This window comes from Anabrus simplex, chromosome 4 (genome assembly GCF_040414725.1).
Source record: "Anabrus simplex isolate iqAnaSimp1 chromosome 4, ASM4041472v1, whole genome shotgun sequence".
In the NCBI taxonomy this organism is placed as follows: domain Eukaryota; kingdom Metazoa; phylum Arthropoda; class Insecta; order Orthoptera; family Tettigoniidae; genus Anabrus; species Anabrus simplex.
The window spans coordinates 285850680-285876612 of record NC_090268.1 but is presented as its reverse complement, the minus strand read 5'-3'; the positions used below and the strand labels follow the sequence as shown (position 1 = coordinate 285876612).

The 25933-nt window shown below is 41.1% G+C and overlaps 1 protein-coding gene across 1 annotated transcript in view; it reads right to left on the bottom strand.

Annotated features, from left to right (window-relative positions):
* Window positions 1-25170, bottom strand: part of LOC137500415 (uncharacterized) — a 165659-nt gene extending 140489 nt beyond the window's left edge. Inside the window, exons 1-2 of the mRNA XM_068227239.1 lie at window positions 25155-25170; window positions 19449-19500 (exon numbers count right to left, since the gene is read on the bottom strand). Of these exons, the coding sequence (XP_068083340.1) occupies window positions 19449-19469 (21 nt within the window). The 5' untranslated portion in view covers window positions 19470-19500; window positions 25155-25170. The remainder of the gene's footprint in view (window positions 1-19448; window positions 19501-25154) is intronic.
* Window positions 25171-25933: the final 763 nt, after the last annotated feature.

Sequence of the window (25933 nt, the reverse complement as noted above, 5' to 3'; positions counted from 1 at the left end):
TGCAATTGGTGAGCTTCAATTAGATAAAGCAAGCAATAGTAAATTCAGTAAATTAAATTATAAATTCCTCCACGCTTTAAGGAACTTATCCGATTCATCTCATTTTTTGTATAATAAATTCATTTGTATTATATATTGCGTTAATTTTATTTCTTAAGCGATACTTAATGGTTAATTATTTAAAATCCTACCCCTGTGATTTAATTATAAGTCTCTATGCTAGTAAATATAAATTTTGGTTTACAGTTTTGTTTAAAACTGTAACCCTGGCGCCCAAACATTACATAGAGAAATGGGAAACCATGGAATGTTAATTGTTTCTAATTGCGTGACAATTTGCGGGCAAGCCACAAATAGTTTATTTGATATTCATGTGTCCCAAGATAATAACTTTCCTCTCCCAAAGTGTTTTGATGAGGGGTCGAACAGTTACAATATTATACATTTTGTTTTTATGTTGGAAAATATGATTGCGTAGAAGCTAGTGATTCTTATAAATTGAAGTTATGGATTCTCTGTCGCGTTATTGTGTTTCGTAAGACCAATTTAAATTCGATGTACTTCACGGTTATTTGTGTCACTCGGCACTTCGTGAAACTTGACAGTCTGCTACTTACAGCGCTACATTCATCTGAAACTCTTTTAAGTTAGATACAGCCTAAGGTTCCTAGTATCACAGTCAACGAATGCTAAAGTCTGGCTACGACAGCAAGTTATTATGTCGTAGGTTTACCAGGAAAAACACATCAAATAATCTTACTTCTTTAATAGCCAATATCGGCCCTCGGAATAATACCTTTAGTAGTAAGATTTATTAAGAAATAAATCATCCGTCCTCCAGTGAGAGTGACCATTAAGGTCCGGAATACATAACTTACAGTATGTAATTATAATAATGAAATAATATCTTTTCTGGAAAATTCATCGTAAGGAGATTACGATTTAAAGGATAAACGCACTGTATCTCTTATGATCTTTAATAAGATTTTCTCTATGCCGTAAATACAATTTTTTAAAATTTTGAATGATAGTGTCTGTTATAAAAAAGTGAAACCTCCCTTAACCGAGCCTCTATTAATTGCCAAGATTGGTTTAATCGTTACCTGAATGTTTATACATTTACAGTAAGAGTTATATAATAAATGTAAGAAATTTATTATAAGATACGTTCAATACGGATTTGCAATGATTTTCATTACTTGTGATAGTAAGAGTTATGCTATTTAGGTCTACTTAATTTATGAAATACAACAAATACAAATGTGCGGTACAATCATATTTATTTTCAACACTTAAGGAAAAATACACTCATTTGTAAACAAGAAAAAATGCCCAGCATGAACGAATAGCGACAGTACAACGAAGGATGCCACGCAGTATCGTCATAGGCCGACAAATTTCCCATTTGTGTTTAATGATATTTGTTAGCGCGGAAGTACGACTAGGGGGCGTACATGCTCCATCACCCTAGAGAACTTTTTTCTTTTAACAAGTTACTTTACGTCGCACCGACACAGATAGATGGCGAGTACGGGACAGGAAAGGGCTGGGAGTGGGAAGGAAGCGACCGTGGCCTTAATTAAGGTTCAGCCCCAGCATTTGCCTGGTTTGAAAAAGGGAAACGACAGGAAACCATCTTCAGGGCTGCCGACAGTGGGGTTCGAACTCACTATCTCCCGAATACTGAATATTGGCCGCAATTAAGCGAATGCAGCTACCAAGCTCGGTCTAGAACTTATTTGAGCCCAGTTTAAAGATTATTTCCTAACTTGTGTATTTGCTTGGAGAAACAGGTAAAGCAATACGTTTAGACACGAAGACAGGGCGTGTAGTGGACACATAGGTTCACTATGTAGTTTAAGGAACAATTGTTGTCTAATATCCCTAGAAATTCCGTTATTTGTGTGGATAACCACTCCCATGAACTGCGTGAAGCGCCAGTGACTAGTAGTTGTAAGTCAGAAATGCAAGCATTATTCACTCAGATAAGAAATGGGTAATAATATTACGTCATTGATTGTATATTTAAATTTAGAAATTGTTTATCATCTTATTCCATATTCTTTCACTTCAAGAAAAACAGTGGTTACTGTTCTTTTGTTAAGTTTCTAGTGTTCAGTATTTCAAGAAAAATACTTTTTTTTTTTCTGATGAGTTCTACAAAATAAGTTTTTTTTAACTTTCATAAAACGTGTGCTGTTAGCCCACAATCATATCAAAAACATTTCAAAAAAATATTTATAACTGCAATCGGCCAAAGAGTCCCTTTGTTGGACTGATGGCCCGCTCCCCTAATGGGGAGAATGAAATAACTATTTGAATAATAAATTTTAAAAATGCAAGCGTGGTTGCGAGAAAATAGTGAGTAGTTTGATGAATGCATGGTAAAACCAACATTGCACGAAATACAGTATACACTTCCGTTTAAAACGTATGACATTGCACTGTTACCGAATAAAATGGACTTACAGTTATTCGTTTACCTTATCATTGTAAATACAACCCTATAGAATGTACTTGGGTCCAGGTTAAAGATTACGTGAGAAAGAGAAACACGAAGTTTACAATGGGACATGTGATCAAACAGTTTTTGACGAAGTGAAGGCTCTAACAATAGCAAACTTGCAGGAAGGGTGTTAACATGCGAGGGAAGAGAGAGGATTTCTGCTGGGAGCGTGATCATCGTGACAGATTCTTTTGTCGTTAATATCGGTCCAGGTAGTTCGGGAGACGGAGGAGGTCACTGCACCTCCATCATCAGTGTCATTAGAGAGCTAACGGTACAGTTTTCATCATCGTCATATTATAATTAGTACAGTATGATTAATAATAATAATAATAATAATAATAATAATAATAATAATCCCTCTGTGGATCAGTGATTGAGTGCAGGCCTCCAGATCGCAACATGACGAATTCAAACCCAGCCGAGGTAGTAGGAATATTGAAGGGCGAAGAAAAGTCCATTAAGCATTCCATGTAAAACATCTCTGACACATTAGTTTTTTTTTTTCCACAGATTCAATTAAAAATCAGCTGTAGATCGACCAACAGAGACCTGTTTCTCTGTCATTTGGCAGAGTAAAACAGAACATCGAAATTGACACCGCAGCCAGCCAGATTGGCTTCAAATCAAAATGTCCGCACATGGTAGCTGAGGCCATACAATAATAATAATAATAATAATAATAATAATAATAATAATAATAACGAGGGGCGTCGTTACTTTAGTGGTTTAGCTATTGGCTTCGCAACCCAGGAGACAAGGATTCGAATCCTGGTCGATCCCGAAGGAAGGGCATCCGGCTTTAAACACGCGGTCACCGAGCTCGATAGCTGCAGTCGCTTAAGTGCGGCCAGTATCCAGTATTCGGGAGATAGTAGGTTCGAACCCCACTGTCGGCAGCCCTGAAAATGGTTTTCCGTGGTTTCCCATTTTCACACCAAGCAAATGCTGGGGCTGTACCTTAATTAAGGCCACGGCCGCTTCCTTCCCACTCCTAGCCCTTTGCCGTCCCATCGTCGCCATAAGACCTTTCTGTGTCGGTGCGACGTAAAGCAACTAGCAAGTAAACACGCGGTCAAAACTAAAATGACCGGGCGAGTTGGCCGTGCGGTTAGGGGCGCGCAGCTGTGAGCTTGCATCCGGGAGAAAGCGAATTCTAATCCCACTGTCGGCATCCCTGAAGATGGTTTTCCGTGGTTTCCCATTTTCACACCAGGCAAATGCTGGGACTGTACCTTAATTAAGGCCACGGCCGCTTCCTACCAACTCCTAGGCCTTTCCTATTCCATCGACGCCATAAGACCTATCTGTGTCGGAGCGACGTAAATCCACTAGCAAAAAACTAAAATGTGCCCGGGTGGCTCTAGCGACCCCAGAAATAACTGGGATAAGCTGAAGGAAATTATTATTATTATTATTATTATTATTATTATTATTATTATTATTATTATTATTATTATTATGCCGACCCCTTGGTCTAGGGGAATCGAGTCTGCACTTTATTATTCGGTGATTTCAGGTTCAATTCCCGGCCAGATCATATACTTTAAGCTGAAAATACGGGATGGTTCGAAGTCCACTCAGCTTACGTGGGGACAATTGAGGAGCTATCTGGCGATGAAGTTGCGGCCCAGGTCTAGAAAGCAAGGACTAACGGCCGAAAGGATTCGTCGCAGTGACTACGTGTCACCTCGTCATCTGCAGGCCTCTGTCTAAGCAGCGGTAGCTTGTCAGGGCTGTAGCGCCGCGAAAAATAATGAGCGGTTGATCTCGTCCAGATTTCGTTCCCTCTTAAAACGACAATTAACATTATCACGAATAATAATAGTAGTAATAAAGAACTACTTCATCTATTACTTTTCCAGTGCTAACCGTCTGAGCGACAAAGGGGACGGATCATTTCTGAATGACATAAATTAGCAGAGGGAAAATCCTGACGATTTACAAGGGCTGCGCCATGCTGGCCGTACTCATACGAAATTATAATTCTATAGTTGGTTTTATTTACTTATTGCAAAATCACGAAGAGTTTCTTAAACCAATATGCCACTACATTCCCTTAGTTCTCTCATATTTAATATTGTCAGAGCTTTCGGTCAATTATTTCATTTCGGATTTTCATAATAGGTGATTAAGCCTTCTGATACTCATTCTTAAGAAAACAATAATTCGTTATTTTTTCTGTAGGCTTAGGCTTCTTATTCCCTGATACCCAAGAAACTATCAACGTTCGTTTCTTATTGTCTGGTACATCTCTACTTCATCATATACTGGAGTCGAATGAATAATTAATTATATACGCACGAATGAACATCCAAATTCATTCGTACTTTGCGTGTTTCTGAGATGGATACAGTAGATAGATAGATGATAAATAGATTTATTAACCACCAACAGGCTATTCCCAATTACAGATGGTGTACTACACCTACAATCTATTTCCTACAAGTAACTTATAACATATAATAGCAAACTATAATGTTCAAAAATTAACATCTAGCAATACTACAGAGATCTATTATTTTTCCATATGTAATATTATGTAATAGGCCTACTGCCTTCCTAATTGTCTTTATAACAGAACAGAAGCAATCCGCAGATTCCCAATACTGTTCAGTGTCCGCAGTGACTGAATTAACAACGAACTCCTGTGTTGATCTCACGAAAGATGATTCTGTGTCTTGTGTTTCGTGCCGAAACATGAAGGTGTATTAGCTGCAGGAGCTCCAGGCACTCTATTCTATTTGTTATGCGTTTTATTATGAACACTGCGTTAACACATTTGCGACGCAGCAGTAAATTCTCAATTTCCAATTGTTGACCATACCCCTGTAACTCACCCACTTCATAAATTTTACTTGTACTCTCTCCAGGAAGTAAATTAAATATAGAATTAGTCATTGCCAGTAGTTGTTCAGTCTAAGCTGGTTGAGGGTTACTTTCCCAAGCAAATAACGTTCATATCGGCAAGTTTATTGTATTCGAAAGTATTTTTCTTCTTATTATTCGTCCTGATGGGGTCGTGGATGTGAGCTGCGTCCCATATGTTGATATGGCCCTATGTTATGACGGAATGCCCTTCCCGACGCCAACCGCGTGTGGAGGGATGTATTCAGTAAAGCGTATTTCTGTGGTAGCTGGTAGTGCGGTATGTGAATATGAAGAGGAGTATGTTGAGAAAAACAAATACACAGTCCCCGAGCCAGGAATTAACCAGATGTGATTGAAATCTCCGATCCGGCCGAGAATCCAAACCCAGGGTCTTCCCCGATCATCCAGCCGAAGAGTCGGAATGAACTCAGAACAGTAAACGTTATAATGTGTTTGTAATAATATCATAATATACAGTCTGACTCCTTGGCTGAATTGTCAGCGTACTGGTCTTCGGTTCAGACCCCGGGTTCGATTTACGGCCGGGCCCGAGGATTTTAGCTGCGTATTGCTTATTCCTTTGGCTCGTAGACTGGGTATTTGTGTTCATCTTAAAACACATATCTTTATTTACGTACGACACACCACACTACCAAGCATCAGAGACACACGTAACAGTCAGTACATACCTCTGCATTAGATTGGCGTTGGGGAGAGCATCCGGCCGTTAAACCGTGCCAAATAGACATCAAGTGCCAACACTAATAATTTGAGAATACGGCGAAGAAAAAGGATATATATTTTTCAATTTTGCTTTACGTAGCACCGACTCAGGTAGCCTTTATGGCGACGATGGGATAGGAAAGGCCTAAGAGTGGAGAGAAAGCGGTCGTGGCCTTATGGTACAACCCCAGAATTTGCCTGGTGTGAAAACGAGAAACCACGGAAAACCATCTTTGAGCTGCCGACAGTGGGTTTTGAACCAACTGTCTCCCGGGTACAAGCTCACAGCTGCGCGCCCCTAAGCTCACGGCCAACTCGCTCTGTAATAATAATATCATACACAAGAACGTGCTTTTTTTTTTAAAGTCAATTGAGCCTATTCCTCGGTTCCCCTTCATTGTGGTGGGAATGGGATGGCATTTTATCGGTATACTTGGCACTTAATAAGACTCAAGAAATTGTTCATTGGGAGATTCATATACTAGTTCTGAAATGTGCTTTTGTCGACGTAATTCTCTCTCTCTCTCTCTCTCTCTCTCTCTCTCTCTCTCTCTCTCTCTCTTCAGTCGCTGCTATCAAACTTATGATCATTATAATGTCAGTGCTGTAATTATTTATTATTACTGTTTGAGGTTAACAATAACAATTCCTTTTAGGTGGAGAAAGCTACTGGAATGTTTCTAGAGGACACTTAACAGCTTTCAGAGAAGATGAATACCTTCTAAGATATTAAACCTCTCGTTTGATGAATGACGGAAGGAGCACGTTATAATCAGGCAACATTCCAACTGCCGCTTTCGAGTAGGAACTCCCTGCCGTATTTACTGGTGTCTTGGACCGCTTCCAGTGTTCGAATTCCGAATAGGGAATAAGACTTATCAAGTGGTCTTGATAAGATTGGAGCATTAAGTTAAAAATACGTTGTATCCCCAACTCTATAATCACGTACGGTATTCTTTTATCCTGTCTGAGACACAATTGAGAGGCATGCTTGTTAATATGAAGATACACCTCGGACCAAAGAGTTCGTGACTCTTTACAAACAAACAAAAAAGGAAAGAAAAATGAGACATAGAGGTACCATGTCAGCGTTATTTATTGCCCAACAAAACGTCAAATGAGAGCCTCTACAACAATACAGCTTTGCTTTCTCATATTGAGTTACTGAACACAGCGCACAGCATAGCCTTTAATACCGGATAGCACGCCCCTTTTCATTGATGCATGCCTGAATTCATTTCGGAATACTGTCCACTAGTTCACGGAGGTAATGCTCGTCCAAATTGTTCCAGTCCTCAATGGTGATTTGGCGAAGACCTTGAAAGGTGAGTGGTGGTTCGTGACGTCCATAAATAAACGTCTTTAACTTATCCTAGGCATATTCGATAGGGTTCACGTCCGAACGATACGGTGGCCACTCTAGTCGAGTGCTATCGTGATCACGAAGGAAGTCATTAACGAGATCCTCACGATGGATGCGCCCATTATCATCCATTAAGACAAATTCTTCTCCAAGATGCTAGCGAAACGGTGTCACTGTGGGTCGGAGGATGTCGTCCATGTATCTTACAGCCGTGTTATTGGTCTGCATGACTAGGACTGGCATACGATGTCCTCACACAAAGCTACCCCAAAACATCAGCGAACCACCACTTTGCTGCACGTGTTAGACATTATGCCTGAGACGTGAAACCTGACCATATTGCATGCAAACAGGTTGCCGGTGATCGTCAGGAACAAGGCTTATGCGACACTCATTGTTGAAAAGGACTTAATGCCAAATGTGAAGAGACCATTCAGCATTATGTTGGGCCCATCTGTACCCCCCTTCCCCTCTGATGTCTAAGTTCAAGAGATGGGCATCGAGAGTGTAGTTGTACCTGCTGCAGCCTGTTCCTCAGAATCTGAGTTGAAACTCGGCGATCGGTTCTGCCCGAAGATCATGATTCACCATAGTGGCAATGCGCCCATGGTTCCTCCAAACTGAAATTCGAAGGTAACAGTCGCAGACTTCAGTCGCATCCCTTGGACGACCTGTGCGAGGCAATTTGTCAACAGTTCCTGTCCCCTCTGCACCGGTTCGATGTTTGAACCACATCACTCTGATTACAACCCTCACGTCGAGCAAACTGTCCTTGCTGACCATCCTTCTTGACATAATGCGATTATGCATATACGTTCACATGTCTACAGTGTGCGTCGTGCAATCCTAGAAGTACACTACACTGCTTGGAATACACCTTTAATACTTCCACACTAATGTGAAAACTTCGAGTGAAATACGACTCCCATTTGAGCGCAGAGTTATCTCTGTGGGTTGGTATACGTGCAGTTCTGAGTACGTTTCAAAACATCCTAAGAATCGTCTTTCCGGTCTGCGTTCAGGCCAAGATAGCAATACAGTTACAGGGCAAACGGAGGTGATGTAAAACTGTGTTTTGATATGTGTATTTGCATCATCACGTAGCTGGTATGATTGTCTGTTTTACACTATCTACTAAAAATTAATTGGGCGCCTATCCAAAATGTTTGTTTGGTGGTTGTTAGAATCTCGTGGTGCCACGTCTTGCGGCTATAATAGCAGCTACCCTGTCCGGCATGCTTTCAACGAGTGTCTGCAGGACACATATTAGGATCCGTCGCCATTTCTCTTGCAACCATTCCGAGAGTTGGACAATGGACTTGGGCCGCTCCTCCCGACACTTCACCCGGCGCTCCAATTCGTCCCAAAGATGTTCTTTTGGACTGAGGTCGGGATTCTGGGCAGGCCAGTCCAATCGGCGAAAATTGTCGGTGCACCACTGCATAGTAGTCCCCGAAATATGGCATCTAGCATTGTCATCCTGGAAGTAACAAAGGCCCATTCCGTAAAAACGCCGCGATGGTGGGAGCATTTCATTATCCAGAATATTACAATTTTTCTCTGTGTTCATGCTGCCATGGATAATCACCAGCGATCCCACGCCGAAGAAACAGATCCAATCACTCCACCACCACCAAATTTCCTGGTTGGCACCATACACTCCGCATAAAGGCGTTCTTCGGCTAGACGCCACACTCATACACGTTCTTCGGACTGAAATAATGTGAATCTCAACTGATCACTCCGCAGAACCTATTTAAAATGCTCCAGTGTCTAGTTGCGACCACTTGTGTCGCCGAAATTTGTCCTTCGTGATATGGGCCTTATGTGCCGCTGCTTTTTGGAAATATCCGAGTTTGTGGGGCTCTGTACGCAATGTTCTAATGGAACAAATAGGCTTGTTGCTGCATGAAACTCGTGTCGGATAGTGACTATCGGTTCTGCCCTATTTTTGACAATTTAACGTTTCAAGGTTCTTAAACTTCTGTCTGTAAAATTTTTAGGTCGCCCAAACGTGCACCATTGGCACAATGCCCATCCACTTATTGTACGCAGGACGAATGATGCTGTTGATCGAGGTCTGTTTAACTTCACTGCAATCGCCTGTTAGACAACCCACAATCTTGCCCTTATCGAAGTCCGATAATTCTGTATCTCGTGCCATTTCCTTGTCAACTGGTCCTCGTACGTCCTGGGCATATGTCGGCTACACAAATCAACCGATTTACTAAGTTAACAACAATCATGGGTGCCTAACCTTTTTGTAGATAGTATGGTTACGGACTACAACCCCGTAGCTCGTACTTATTCCCTGTAAGTAAGCAGAACGAAGTGTGTTGTTAACGATCTTCAGACATCTGTAGTGGAAAAGAGGCCATGTCATATGCTTCAGCATTTCTCATTGGCCAATATGATTGAAATAAAGACTGTAACATTTAGGGATTTGCGAAGTCTACAGCATTTCCATGCCTCCTTTTGTCACTCACTGAGATGTGATAACTGTAAGGCAGACTTGCAATGGAAAACAGATGAAGAACAGGATATTCGTGCTTATCAGACCATTCATTCTGCTCTGGTTCTTGTCATGATATAACCCCTAATTCGTCAATAAAGAACTAATTCCTACTGCACTACTCACCATTTTATTTTAAAATGCTAGTATACTCCAGAAATCTCTCCTTTCACAAACGAAGTATCATGGGCAACTGCCACAGATTCATTGCTTTTCTTTTCACAAAAATGGATAAATGCGTAGTATGTGATTGTATCTAAGCCAATATTTAATAAATAATGTGCACTGTTGTTCCTTTTAAGAACAAGTTTCAAATATATACTCCTCTATAAACGGTTTTGTGGCGTGCTTCTTTTCCACTGGGTCCCACAATTCTTAAGCTGATATTTCGCTTGATACTTCTGATGACGTGAGATGCTTGGAGCTCGTAAGAAGTGTGTTTCATGTATGGCTCCTTGGCTCAATAGTCAGCACTGCTGCCATTGGTTCAGTGGGGCCGTATTTCAATTCCCGGCCGGATCTAGGATTTTAACCGCGTCTGGTTCATTCCTCAATGAATGTATGGTTTTCTATGTCTCATTACAATAGCTTCATTGTCGGGCTGAGTGGTTCAGACGGTTGAGGCGCTGGTCTTCTTACCCCAACTTGGCAGGTTCGATCCTTGCTCAATCCGGTGGATGCTGAAATACGTCAGCCTCCTGTCGGTACATTTACTGGCACGTAAAAGAACTCCTGTGGGACAAAATTCCGGCACCTTGGCGTCTCCGAAAAAGCCTTCAAAAGAAGTTAGTGGGACGTAAAAAGAATAATGTTATTATAAATATCTTCATTCTCTATTGCTCACCACGGAAACAAATAATAATTAATATATCCCTCCACATAGGGTTGGTGCCAGCAAGGGCATCCGCCGTAAAATTGCTCCTCATGCACGATGCTGATGGCACCTGCAGCCCCAAAATTGTGAAACAGGAATAAGATGATTTTCTATCCCAATCCCGTTCAACTTCCTTGAAACAAAAGCTTGAGTCATTCTCTCCATTAAGGGAAACTAATACTAGTAAATGCCGTGTCTGACTTGAATTAAGGCAACTTTCGAATCTCAACATTTTACCATCCCAGCGTCATCGAAAACCTGCATGTGTAAGTGTAGCGTTAAACTGCAAGGAAAAATGCCAAGCGCAGTATAAGTTGATTTATTTACCCTCGCAAAACCAGGGATACATTCCCTTTCGTACACTGGATTTGTCCTAATCTAATACACCAATACTAGTAACAACTAGATCTGCACTTAAATAAAATAATAATAATAATAATAATAATAATAATAATAATGGAATACAATTTAACCTAGTGATATTAATATAAATGTATCAAACATAAAAATACCACACTGAAGTAACGATACCTAAATGATAGTATGGCTGAAATAACATAATCCAATAAAAGTAAATATGTTGATTAAAATAACATTAATATACGAACAGCAAATGCTGGGGCTGTACCTTAATTAAGGCCACGGGCGCTTCCTTCCCATTCCTAAGCCTTTCCTGTCCCATCGTCGCCATAAGACCTATCTGTGTTGGTGCGACGTAAAGCAAATAGCAAGAAAAGATAAAAATCTAGAGGAGGAGGAGGAGGAGGAGGAGGAGATCTATAATGATGAAGAGGAAGGGGGAGTTTCAATATCACAACTATCTGATTTATTCGTGTTTTACTGGTATTTCTACAACGTTATTTATTTATTTATTTATTTATTTATTTATTTATTTATTTATTTATTTATTTATTTATTTATTTATTTATTTAAATCATTGGATACAGGATGTGATACTCAGGGTACTTCCTAGTATAATAAACTTTTGAGACAAATATAAAATGCATTGAAGACAAGACACTAAACTGCCTGTTTATTCAAACGCCGTTTTCCAAACATTAACAAACCGAGCAAATATAATGAAGGCCATCGCTTACGTAAAATAATGTACTGTTTACATAATTTTAATTTGCTTTCGAAGTATCCTTATATAAATATAGTGTTAAATGTTACCTAATACCTATAGTACGAACGCTTTATCCTCGAATGTTTCGGATTCAGTTCCCGCTTCTGGCACGAATTCCAGGTTGGATTGAGCGTCTGAAATGGGAGGCGCTGAAATTTAGAAACAGGACTGAGGCTAAAAATCTCACTGTGGGCCTACTTCTTCCGTGGTTTCAGACTTCAGGTGTACCAGCGCACTGTCACTTCTTTTACGTGCTAAGCTCCAGCTAACTACAAATTACACAATGTAGATGCCCCAGTCACAAATTGACTAGACCTATTTCAGTTCAGAGGAATGCGACGGGCACCATAAATGAAGCTTCTAAAAGCATCGAGCAAAGAAAGTATGTTCCAGGCCATTAGATATGATCAGTTCTTCTTCTCCTTCTTGGTATTCCCCTGCTATATGGGCTCAGCACTGATGTGCATTAGGCTCAGTTTTACGACTGGATGCCTTTCCTAATGCCAGTCAATTGGCTACCAATAAATTATTCCGTTTGAACTCTATTGGAATACAGCTATACATTATACAGAGCAACTACAGTATTTTCATAACAGTTCGTCTGAAGGAACTGCTAAACCAACCACACACGGAATTGTCTCATATTAAAACTCTTTTATCTGAAAGTTTACAGAGTGCCTTTAAAGAAGACCTGTGTATGGCTATATATTTTTTTAATTATTTAAAGAAGAAATTGGCATATCTATTGCCCTCCAACAGCGCGCTGGCAAATTAATCGAGTTAAGTAGCACCTTTGCATGGGCTCGCTCGGCGATTTGTGAACTCCCCAAGCTACATCCATTTGTTTCGTACACAGGCGCGATCTTTGAGTTCTTTGCGAAAAAAATATGCTGTTTCTTTATCGGAGTATTTACTTCATAATTAACCGTTCAGTGTTTATACTACATTCTAGGTATTAAATGTTATTTCATGCATTAGGCGCGCAATTTGCGTGCAACCTGTCCGCTGTTTCTATTAAATGGTAGACACATCATTAAAGGTAGCGTCTAATAAAAATGCTGGCCTCCTTGCTTTCCGAGTGAGACTGTGGTTCTCTAAAGTGTGTCATTCTGCCGTAACAGTGTTATAAATGTCGTATGCATAAGTAAATTGGAAATCTTGCTTGTAAATTCAAAAAATTAATAACTTAAATTTTCAGGAAAAAGGACACAGTGCTTTAGATATTTATTTATTTTCTTTTACTTTTAGAATAGTCTAAGATTGCAGTTTGTGGGATGCATATGGCACTCCGTTGAAACTAGTTTATCTTCCATTTACTTGAACCATACTCCTTCTGTCACATTTCTCGTCTGATCTTCGTTAATAAATTATTCTTGGTATATAGTCACGGAGGTATCAGGACATTGCAGGCCGAAAAAGATTCATTATTTTCCTCGTTCCTTTTAATCCTCATGAAGTGCGCCTGATCTCTTTAATATTATAATTTTTAATTTAATTTCGTGTGGCTATTTTAGCAGAGTCCAGCCCTTGTAATGCAGACCCTCCGATGAGGGTGGGCGGCATCTGCCATGTGTAGGTAACTGCGTGTTATTTTAGTAGAGGATAGTGTTATGTGCGGTGTGTGAGTTGCAGGGATGTTCGGGACAGCACAAACACCCCCGACCCGACCTGGAATCGAACCCGGGACTCTCTGAACCGAAGGCCAGTACACTGACCATTCAGCCAACGAGTCGGGCAATATTTTACTACAACAACAACAACAACTACTACTACTACTACTACTACTACTACTAATAATAATAATAATAATAATATTAATAATCATCATGATAGCTCAGGGACTGCCTTTCAAGGGCTACATACGGTTGTAATAGCTACAATTGATTGATTTATTTAGTTAGTTAGTTAGTTAGTTAGTTAGTTAGTTAGTTAGTTAGTTAAGCCCACCTGCTAGCCATGATCGTGCCCCGATACCGTGGTTTGCCGGTTCGAGCCCCGTTGGTCGGGAAAATTTTCCATCAGAATGTTAGCCAGCAGAGTAGAAGAAGTGGTAGTATACAATTTTCAATCGCTAGATTGTGTGCCAAAGCCTGGATTCAATTCCAGACCTCTCAGCAGTGTTTATATGGAGTGAGAGCACATGACGTTGTTGATGGTGATTCGTCAGTCTGATGGAGACGTTAAGCCTACAGCAGACTCCTTGGTGTTAATCGACAGGGAGTAGGCTTTGTGCCGGCGCCGAGTTGCACCCTCTACCTTCCTACTATCATATGCCAGGTCATTCATTTCATCTCATTAACTCCTCTGATGAGGTTACGTAAGGAAGGGCATCTGGTCGTAAAAACTCGCTACGAAGATTCATGTCACTTAATTCCCGACCTCGTAGAGAAATGGGACAAGGGCTGGACATGCATTCTCCTTGGTAACACATTCTCCTCTATTGACCTCGTATAAGCCTATGCATAGCTTTTTCCAATATTTTATTCCTAACTAGTATGTATTTCATTGTTACGAATACTATTTTGCCGTTGTTAGAACAACTATCGTGCTCGTTACTTCCAAGTATATTGCTTCTAACTTCTGCGTGAGATATCCAGTCTCCCCAGTTTCAGTCTCATACAACAATGCCAGCGTGAAAACAGATTTGGATCGTAGGTACGAAATTCTTGAATTGTTTTCTGCTGCATTCTGAGTTACTTGCTGTCACTATTTCACCAATATTCATTGACTAAATAAATTATAATTTGCAGAGCGAGTTGTCACGTTGTTTGGGGCACATCGCTGTCAGCTTCCATTCGGGAGATAATGGGTTCGATTCCCACTGTCGGTAGCCCTGAAGATGGTTTTCCGTGGTTTCTCATTCTAACACCAGACAAATTCTGGGACTGTACCTTAATTAAGGCACGGCTGCTTTCTTCCCGCTCCTTGACCTTTGCTATTCCATCGTCGCCGTAACAAGTATTTCTGTCGTGCGACATAAAACAAATTATTTAAAAAATATTTAATTTAATTTCTTGACAAACAGAGGGGAGTCATACAGGTAATCTGGTAATTTTGTCAGTTTCTATGTGATGGTGTTGGAAATACAAAGTTAAACTAGGAGTTTGTCTTTTTTTTTACAAGTTATTTTACGTCGCACCGACACAGATAGGTCTTATGGCGACGACGGGACAGGAACGAGCTAGGAGTAGGTAGGAAGCGGCCGGGGGCTTAATTAAGGTACAGCCCCAGCATTTGCCTGGTGTCCGACTCGTTGGCTGAACGGTCAGCGTACTGGCCTTCGGTTCAGAGGGTTCCGGGTTCGATTCCCGGTCGGGTCGGGGATTTTAACCTTAATTGGTTAATTCCTATGGCACGGGGGCTGGGTGTATGTGTTGTCTTCATCATCATTTCATCCTCATCACGACGCGCAGGTCGCCTACGGGAGTCAACTCGAAAGACCTGCACCTGACGAGCCGAACTGTCTTCGGACACTCCCGGCACTAAAAGCCATACGCCATTTCATTTCATTTGCCTGGTGTGAAAATGGGAAACCACGGAAAACCATATTCACGGCTGCCGACAGTGAGGTTCGAACCCACTATCTCCCGAATACTGGATACTGGCCGCACTGAAGCGATTGCAGCTATCGAGCTCGGTGTAGGAGTATGCCATTGGACCACTCAATCCACTATAAATCGCAATGGAATGATTTAAGTTATGTGTGAATTTCTGTGCTATTGCGTTGATATTATCATGCCATAATACTAGAAAATGAATATTTTAAATTACGAGATATTCTGTAAATATTGTGTGAACTCCTATGTAATCGCTGTATAATTATGTTCTGCTACTCGTAATTGAATAATGTCCGGCTCCATGGCTAAATGGTTAGCGTGCTGGCCTTTGGTCACAGGGGTCCCAGGTTCGATTCCCGGCAGGGTCGGAAAGTTTAACCATCATTGGTTAATTTGGCTCGCACGGGGGCTGGGGGTGTGTGTGTCGTCTTCATAATCATTTCATCCCCATCACGACGCGCAGAACGCCTACGGGTGTCAAATCAAAAGACCTGCATCTGGCGAGCCCAACTTCTGCTCGGACACTCCCGGCACTAAAAGCCATACGCCATTTCATTTTTTTCCAATGGAATAATATTTAATTAGAATATTTTAAAAAATTTGGGTGAATTTCAATGAGATTCATTGTGAGTAAGATTTAGTTTTCATGTATTATTTGTTTGTTTCCAGGTTTTTGTTTCTTATTTCGCCTTTTTTTACGTTATGAAGTAACTTATTATTTTGATATATATTTTATAATAAATATATATTATTTTGATATATATTTTATAATAAATTTCAAAATAACTATTTTGTTATATTTGTTGTTGTTGTTTTTTGTTATGTAATATATATGTTTTAAATTTCGTTGCAAGCAAAAATGTATCTAAACTGCAATGCATTTCTTATTCATTTAATAATAATTTCGTGTGGCTATTTCTAGCCGAGAGCCCTTGTAAGGCCAGACCCTCCGATGAGGGTGGGCGGCATCTGCCATTTGTAGGTAACTGCGTGTTATTGTGGTGGAGGATAGTGATATGTGTGGTGTGTGAGTTGCAGGGATGTTGGAGACAGCACGAACACCCAGCCCCCGAGCCATTGGAATTAACCAATTAAGGTTAAAATCCCCGACCCGGCCGGGAATCGAACCCAGGACCCTCTGAACCGAAGGCCAGTACGCTGACCATTCAGCCAACGAGTCGGACTCTTATTATGTAATATAAGATAATATAATGATAATACACACTTTTCATCTTATCATAGACTGTTACCTCTTCGAGTTCAATCGGCAAGCGTCAGAGAATTAACCATGCGCGTCTGGCCCTCCCGCTTCTCTTACCCTCCAAGGCTGAATCCATTATTCTCCATTTGCCTCACATGTCTCTACCACCTAAGCCAGCTTACACGTACAGCTTCAACCATCGATTCTAACGTAGTCTTTATCTCCTCATTCCGAGTACCGTACCAATTTGCCATTATTCCCACCTGTTTGTAAGCAATCATTCTCGTTGCATTCATGTCTGTTACTTCAAACTTATGAATGAGATATCCTGAGTCCACCCAGTTTTCACTTCCGTACAGCAAAGTCAGTCTGAAAACAGATCAATGTGATAGTAGTATCGTCCGAGAACTCTCTTCTTTCTTATAGAAAACCACTAATCGCAACTGCGAGCTGCACCATCCTTCGATTTCACTTATACTGCCATCCTTGCAGAACGCCCATTCTAAATGCTTGAAACGATCCACCTCTCAGTGCGACGTAAAGCAAATTGTAAAAAATTGATCCACCTCTTCCAGCTTCATATTCCTGACTGAGATTAAATCTTCGGTTTCTTCCCAATTCACACCATTTAAGTCTTGGAAATGCTAGCGCAGTCTGCCATTAAGATAAAGTCGTCGGCAAAGGACAAGCTGCTTACATTTCCACCCAGCTGTACTCCTCTCTGCCATGTTTTACCTTTCAGTCAACTCGTCAATAATAATAATAATAATAATAATAATAATAATAATAATAATAATAATAATAATAATAATAATAATAATAATTGCTTTACGTCCCACTAACTACATTTTCGGTTTACAGAGACGCCTAGGTGCCAGAATTTTGTCCCGGAGGAGTTTTTACGTGCCAGTAAATCTATTAACACGAATTTGACGTATTGTGCACCTTCAAATGCCACCTGACTGAGCCAGAATCGAATCTGCCAAGTTGAAGTCAGAAGGCCAGCGCCTCAACTGTCTCAAAATTATGTATTATTATTATTATTATTATTATTATTATTACTTTTTTTTTTGCTATTGGCTTTACGTCGCTCCGACACAGATATGTCTTATGGCGACGATGGGACAGGAAAGGCCTAGGAATGGGAAGGAAGCGGCCTTGACCTTAAGATACAGCCCCACCATTTGCCTGGTGTAAAAATGGGAAACCACGGAAAACATCTTCAGGGCTGCCGACAGTGGGGTTCGAACTTACTATCTCCCGAATACTGGATACTGGCCGCACTTAAGCGATTATTATTATTATTATTATTATTATTATTATTATTATTTCTCCATATATCCCAATTAGGTTAGTAAAACACCCTGGTGATAGGTGACATGTCAACTACGTACGCTGTGACATGTAGAGTCAGTTTGAGGTCAGCCTCTCATGCTTGCCTGGGTGCGTTCATATTTAATAACATCCGTAGCTTGATGACCGGCTGAAGGAGATGGACAGTCCCATTATAACGCATCCGCTTTCTCAATCACAGTTATAAACCTCACCACATTAAGAAACAAACACTATAATATTTTATTATGTCAGAGGTGAGTCCGGACGGATGAAGTCATTACTTATTTACTATCCAGATTTCGTTCTTTTCTCGTGTCCTATTGCGAATACTTTCCGTATGGCCGCCTCCCTTCTCAGAACTCCATGTGTGTGTACTTTAGGATTTAAAAAAAGGAAAGAACGTTGTGGCCTCGTAAAAGTGAGAAAGGAAACTCGTTACAATTGACTTTGTATGGTTTCCCTCTTCCACTACAGCCAAATACCAGTATGGTACCAATCTTACAGGTAACTTAAAATTATAACCTCAATTAACGTCCATTATAGTCGCTATAAATGGACAGGTTACAAACATTTCTCAGGGCTTCTGAGCCTCTAAATAAACTTATTATTCTTATTCTTCCAGTTACCTGGGGTCACTACTTTGTATGGAATTAGCCCAGTGTTAAGGCCGGATGACTGTCCTGATGCTAGCACTATGACGAAGAATCCATTTTCTATTGCGTGTCTCTATGGTGAATTGTAGCGTGTGTTGCATATGAATTAAGATATGTATTAAGATGAACACAAATACCCAGCCCTCGAGCTAGAGGAATTAATAATTTTAATATTATTGGTTTTTATCGTCCTACTAACTACTTTAGCGTTTGCGGAGACGCCGAGGTGCCGGAATGTTGTCCCGTAGGAATTCTTCTACGTGCCGATAAATCTAGTTGAGCACCTTCAAATACCGCTGGGCTTACTCAGGATTGAACCCGCCAAGTTGGAGTCAGAAGGCCAGCGCCTTACCGTCTGAGTTACTCAGCCCGGCATTAGAGGAATTAACCAGGTGAGGTTAAAATCATCGCTCCAGTCTGGAATCGAACCGAAGGCTACTAAAATGATCATTCAGCTAAGGAGCCGGGTAACACGGTGACGGGAAATTCCTACCAATGTGTTACACAACTATTGCAGTCGGTTCCCAGCTTCGACCAAATGTACTTAATAAGAAGGAAGTAAGTTGTATTATGTTTACGTCCATCTGCTGTCAGCTGTTAGCAAGTAGGGCATACTTCTCATTCGCAGTGGTGATGATGATGATGATGATGATGATGAATAATTAAGAAAGTCGGCTGAACCAGGCAATGCGCATCATTGAAGGATGCATTCGCCCTATAAGCATACCTGCCAATATACCTCCACCATCCTTGAGGAAACACCAATCGCTGTTGAACGTCTGGAAAAAAAGAGCAAACAATTCTCAATTCTTCATTCATACAGACATGGTAGTGACCTGGAAAAATCACTGGCAAGTTTTTTTTTTTGCTAGGGGCTTTACGTCACACAGACACAGATAGGTCTTATAGCGACGATTGGATAGGAAAGGTCTAGGAGTTGGAAGGAAGCGGCTGTAGCCTTAATTAAGGTACAGCCCCAGCATTTGCCTGGTGTGAAAATGGGAACCACGGAAGACCATTTTCAGGGCTGCCGAGAGTGGGATTCGAACCCACTATCTCCCGGATGCAAGCTCACAGCCGCGCGCCTCTACGCGCACGGCCAACTCGCCCGGTACTGGCCACAGTAGTTCCCACCATCACATCATAGAAAACCTATGTAAGCGGCCGGCTGGATTCTATCTACCCACCGGGCGAGTTGGCCGTGTGATTAGGAGCGCGCAACTGTGAGTTTGCATCCGGGAGACAGTGGGTTCGAATTCCACTGTCGGCAGCCCTGAAGATGGCTTTTCGTGGTTTCCCATTTTCACACCAGGCAAATGCTGGGGCTGCACGTTAATTAAGGCCACGAACGCTTCCTTCCCATTCCTAGGCCTTTCCTATCCCATCGTCGCCATAAGACCTATGTGTCGGTGCGACATAAAGAAAAAATAAAATCTATCTACCCAGATGACAGTGGAAGACATCAAACCGAGTGAGGACTGCTCATGGCAAGACTCAACACTATTGCGGAGAAGAAAAACAAACGGTGCAACATATTATCGTTGAATGCCCTCCCCATACGTACAAGGGCAAGGTAGAAGACTTGTCTAGTGTGACAGCTCTTCATTGGCTTCAACACCTTGATATAGAACTGTGATACGAACTTGAGGGGGGGAAAAGAATACAATTTGCTTTACGTCCTACGGCGACGATGGGATAGAAAATGGCTAGGAGTGTGAAGAAAGCAACCATGACCTTAATTAATGTATACCCCATTGAAAGTGGAAAACCACGGAAAACGACCTTCAAGGCCGCCGACAATGGGGTTCGAACTCACTACCTTCCGAATTCAAGCTGATAGTTATGTCACCCAAACCGCGCAGCCACTTATATAATGCAAATATTACCAATCATACACTAGTGAACAATAGCGATCTATTTTAAGCAAAAGTATAAATCCGTGATTTGACCTCGTTGATTTTCTTCATCTTTGTCCTGGTCTTTTATCTGCAGTTCGCCTTTACATGACACAGTCGAGGGCTCTGCGTAGCAAACCCAAGGACTAATGCGAGAATGGGGGCGTGGGATAAGTAAATATTGAGCAACGCGTGAAGTAATATGATAGTGCAACCCAACTTATCTTATCAAAGGAGCAATCATCATCGCTATTCACCAGCTTTGGACAGCGGGAAAAGCACTGGACCAGAACGAGCACAGGATAGTTCGACTTCAACACGTGAGTTATTCTGCTTTACATACAGTTCTTATCCTAATGCACCTGCTTAGGAAAATAAGTATCCAACCCCTGATCCCTAGTTCACGGGTTCGATTGAGAATGTAGTCGATTTTTGAAGAATGATAAAAAATCATGGCATTTTATGTCGTTGTTGTTGGCATACTCGGTGACACCCCTCAAATTAAAATTACAGTAACTCTTCCATAGTATTCATCGTACCGGGCGAGTTGGCCGAGCGGTTAGGGGCGCGCAGCTGTGTGCTTGCATCCGGGAAATAGTGGGTTCGAACCCCACTGTCAGCAGCCCTGAAGATGTTTTCCGTGGTTTCCCATTTTTACACCAGGCAAATGGTGGGGCTGTATCTTAAGGTCAAGGCCGCTTCCTTCCCATTCCTAGGCCTTTCCTACCCCATCGTCTTCATAAGACCTACCTGTCTCGGTGCGACGTAAAGCAAATAGCAAAAAATAAAAAAAATAAAAAAAATGTATCCGTCGTGTAGAATTCCGCTTCCGTTGCATCTCGGCAGCTGATGCCATATTATTATTATTATTATTATTATTATTATTATTATTATTATTATTATTGTACCGGGCGGTACATCTCCACTCCGCTAATTTAAAATGTGCGCCTGTTGAAACTCCTCTGCTGGAGGAAGTCTGAACTTTATCTACGCTATTAATTCTTTACCTTCTCAGAAGATGTCACCACGTGGAAAATTTTGAGTTTTTGAACTGTGTCATTTTTGATGTGTTTTTGTTTCGCTTGAAGTAAGAAGTGTGAACTTTCTCTTCTAGAGGACACTACTGAAGATCAACAATAGTGCACCCTAGTGCGGAGTCAAGGAACTATTTTGTTGGAGTAATTTTTATTTCAAAAGTTTCTTTCTTGTTAAATTTCTTTCTGTTATTGTTTAAGTTGGCTGTATACCCCTCTTTTTCCCCTTGTTTTAGATTTATCCAATCCCGAATTTCTTTTAGTAATTTCCGACCAATCCGATGTATCTTCCCCCAACTTGGATATGTTTCTGTACCCTAGCCAATAAAGTAATTGTGGGCGGGTGTTTTCATTCCCCTAACGCCTGGAACCTTCCGCGAGAGTATATAAACTGCTGATTTTTGGGTCTCTGCGCCACTTCTGTTCCATCTGTCAGTGTGTAAAGTACATGGCAGGAGGCGGGTAGCGCCTCTTTCCTCGGCAGCGGTCAACAACAAGGTAATGGACGATTAATAACTTCTTTCTTTGCTAGCTCAGTAGTTTAACTCTCGGGGCGGGTTCGAAGCGTTCCACCATGTAACCTTTTCCTAAAATGTAACTACTCTTTTCATCTATTCTCTTTTAAAGCTTCATTCTGGGATAGAGAGTGCTAACCCTCTCGAGCTCCCACTCATATTGTTGTGAGGTGAACTTAGTTTTCTCAACCTATTCTTCGTTAACGTAAAACAAATTGTTCTCTTCTTAAGTCACCTCTTTAGTATGGGATTAGCCCTTGTATTAACGGCCTAGTGCCAGGTAGGTCTTAATCAAAGTGTATTAGGAGTGCAAGTTTGCCTCCTCTCAAATTGTTATTTTAGAGGTCATTTAATTAACCTTCTTTTCATTTAATAGACCTCAGTAGATTGGGTATTTTACCCCTGTGTTTACGTCCGTTGAGGACAACTTGAAGGTGGAGTTTGGTGTGGCCTGGGAGAGGCTTAAATTTGAGAGCGAGTGGCTCTTTTGAAAATTGAGTGTTGTATGCCTCGTGGAGGCTTTTCTGTGTAAATTGGAGCAAGGGCTCCTAGGCATGAATGGGGTTTTCTGCCCCTCTGTTGAAGCTTGTGTTCGGGGTAAAATTGAGCTGATTGCCCTAGCATTGTGAAATCAGGGCGCGAAGCCCAAATCCTGTAAATATTGTAACTACCCTTTTGGACTTGCTACTTTGTACCTGCCATGCTTGTTATTTCTTTGTTTTTTGAAAAGAAAATATAACCTTGTTAAATTTTAAATTAATTTTACTTTAGTAGCTTGAGACCTGTTCACCACCCCGCACCTTCTTTCACGCATAACTACCACAAAAACTCGGTAACAAGTATTATTATATCTTCTTCATCATCATCTTACGGTCTAACATCAACCGTCTCTGACAGAGGCATTTATATTCTTTGTATGAAATCTAAGGAGCACAACGATTTTTCTGTGGCAGCGACCGGAAATCACAAGTCTGTGCCAAGCTTAGGAGGCTACCTAAGAGCGCGCGCGCGCGCGCGTGTGTGTGTGTGTGTGTGTGTGTGTGTGTTTTGGTGGTGGGGGGGGCTACCCCAGGATTGTGTAAGGTGGTAACCATGGAACCTTCGCTGAGTTTCCGCAGGCTCCTCATGATTATTATTCCTACCCGACTTCCCTTCGTCAATTTTCATTCTCTAATCTCAACGATCTATAGTTGGGCCCACGAGAGTTGAAGTCTGTCATTTGAGCGGCGAAAGCAGTAACTACGGAATACGCTGCGTTCTCTGTGGCATATCACCCTTTCATACAGGCTGAATATTTAATCAACTATATGGGCCTAATGCAATTCAATAAACTTTGACCCGCTCCTAAGTTCGTGCTAATAACCCTGGCAGAAAGAACACGTCATTGCCTATAAATATGAGATTTCATATTCACTAAACTGACAATAACCTCAAAAAATGCACATGTTAAGTAGAGAATAGAACTGTAAAACTAGCCACTGATTTACTTACAAAAAAAAATAATATTCAGGAAACGAACACTTAAAATATTACATAAACCAGCAACAACTAACATAGCTAACACAGTTCTACTCCGAATAATACCACAAAAGTGACTGAAATCAAGCCAACCCACGAGGCGATAGCTTCTTTAAATGTGGCATCTCTGTCATCATTGCCATAGCAACAGACTGTTTTCAAGCAGCGTTAGTCAACTTTTTCTCGCCAGTGGCGCTAAAGGTCAGACTTCAACTCTCGTGGGCCCAACTATAAGAACGAATATTTCATTTTCACGCCATTCGTGGTTTTTCCAGTTCTTTTGCCGAAAAATTCGTTCTTTGAATTATTACTTTTTTCCCTTCTGTTTATTAGATATGTCATTGAGAGAATGGTTATTTAGATATGCTTCAGTCAGTCAGTCAGTCAGTCAGTCAGTCAGTCACCATGGATCTACATTTAGTGCTGTCGCCCAGGTGGCAGACTCCCTGTCAGTTCTATACCTAGTCTGTTCTTAAATGATTTCAAAGAAGTTGGAAATTTACCAAACATCTTCCTTAATAAAATATTCCGATCCCTAATGCCTCTTCCTACAAAGGAATATATGTCCTAATTTGTCCTCTTGAATGCCAACTTTTAATTTTATGATCCTTCGTACATTTAAAAACTCCACTAAAGCTTATTCGTCCGCTAACGTCATTTCAAGCCATCTCTCCACAGATAGCTCGAAACATTCAGCTTAGTTGAGCAGCTCGTCTCCTTTCTTCCAACTGTTCCCAGCCCAAAGTTTGCAACATTTTCGTAACACTACTCTTTTGTCGGAAATCACCAAGAACAAATCGCTCTGCTTTCCTTCGAACCTTCTCCAATCCTGGTGAGAGTTCCATACATTAGAACCATCAGTAGCGTATGCTGAGTCCAAGACGTGGGCTACCACTAGACTTAGGTTACCGCTTTGCGATGGTTGGTTTAGTGAATGACAAGCCTTTTAAGCGTTTTGAGCTGCAACGTAGAACAGTTGCCTTATGGATAATACAGGATAAACAGGGGCATATTTACCCATACTACATGGCCTTAAGAGTAAAAGAGAAAATGTTGCACATAACCGGACATTAACAAAAGGCAAGGAGGCGAAACTCCAACGCTCCTTATAGAAATTACTAAAAACCTAAGTGTGGAATTACGGTCCAAAGATACAGAGGTTAATCGCATACTACAAGAGGGTGACTAAAGGAGGAACCTTTAAAGCCAAGACGAGATTTTAAAATTTAGAGTTTGAAAACTTTAGTCACCCAATCGCATGGTTGAATGGGAGACGGCAGAGGGTCACCACTCTTCTTTCCCTTACATTACATATTTCCCGGTAGGGAATAGAAACAGAGTCCTCAAACTTCGCCGAAAATCCTACATTTAAACCACCAGTTTACAAAATTACACTTTAAAAAACGGCTGAAACCTTCCCCGCAAACTACCCGCAGGCGCTATCACATGTTTAGGAAAATTCTGCCATTACCTTGTATCGCTGGATATTCTTCAAGCAGGCCACGCCCTCGCCTCCTAGGCCTTCGTCAAGTCACACTCCCAGGCACTGAAGCAATTCAGACAAGACGGCCCTAAAGTACCCTGCTTATGTAGTCCCGTAAGGGGAAGCTTCCCGATTAAATTGAACCACACTTTGCTGATTGGCTGGATTCCTGTACACAACCCCGGTTTTGATTGGCTAGAGAACATGTTTACAAGCATCTGATAGTTAGATTACAGTAGAGGAGGAACCAGCTGAAGTGTTGACAACTTCGGTGCATTAAAAAAAAACAGTCTTCAGAAAAAGGTTTACTAATTTAAAAAAATTAAATTTCCTAGGTTCTAGGTTCATTTTTAGTGCGTGAGAGTGAGCTAGCAAATTTATGTTAGAGCCATCTAACTGAAGAAAACGAAATTATTTGGGAGTTTACAAGTTCAAGTCCGTTGGCATAGATGGCCGTAGGGAAGGCGCGCAGTTTAAGTAGCCGGGAACCCCTGGTATTATTATTATTATTATTATTATTATTATTATTATTATTATTATTATTATTATTATTATTATTTTCATACACTTCATATATACAAAACACATCACACTACCATCCACCAGAGAAACACGTAATACTGATGACGTCCCACCCCACAGCGTTGGCGTCAGGAAGAATATTCAGCCGTAAAACCAGACCTCACTACGGTACGGGCTGACTAATGAATTTAGTAATAGAACAGGAATAATAATGTTACTTTGGCCTTTGGGACCGGTAGGATACA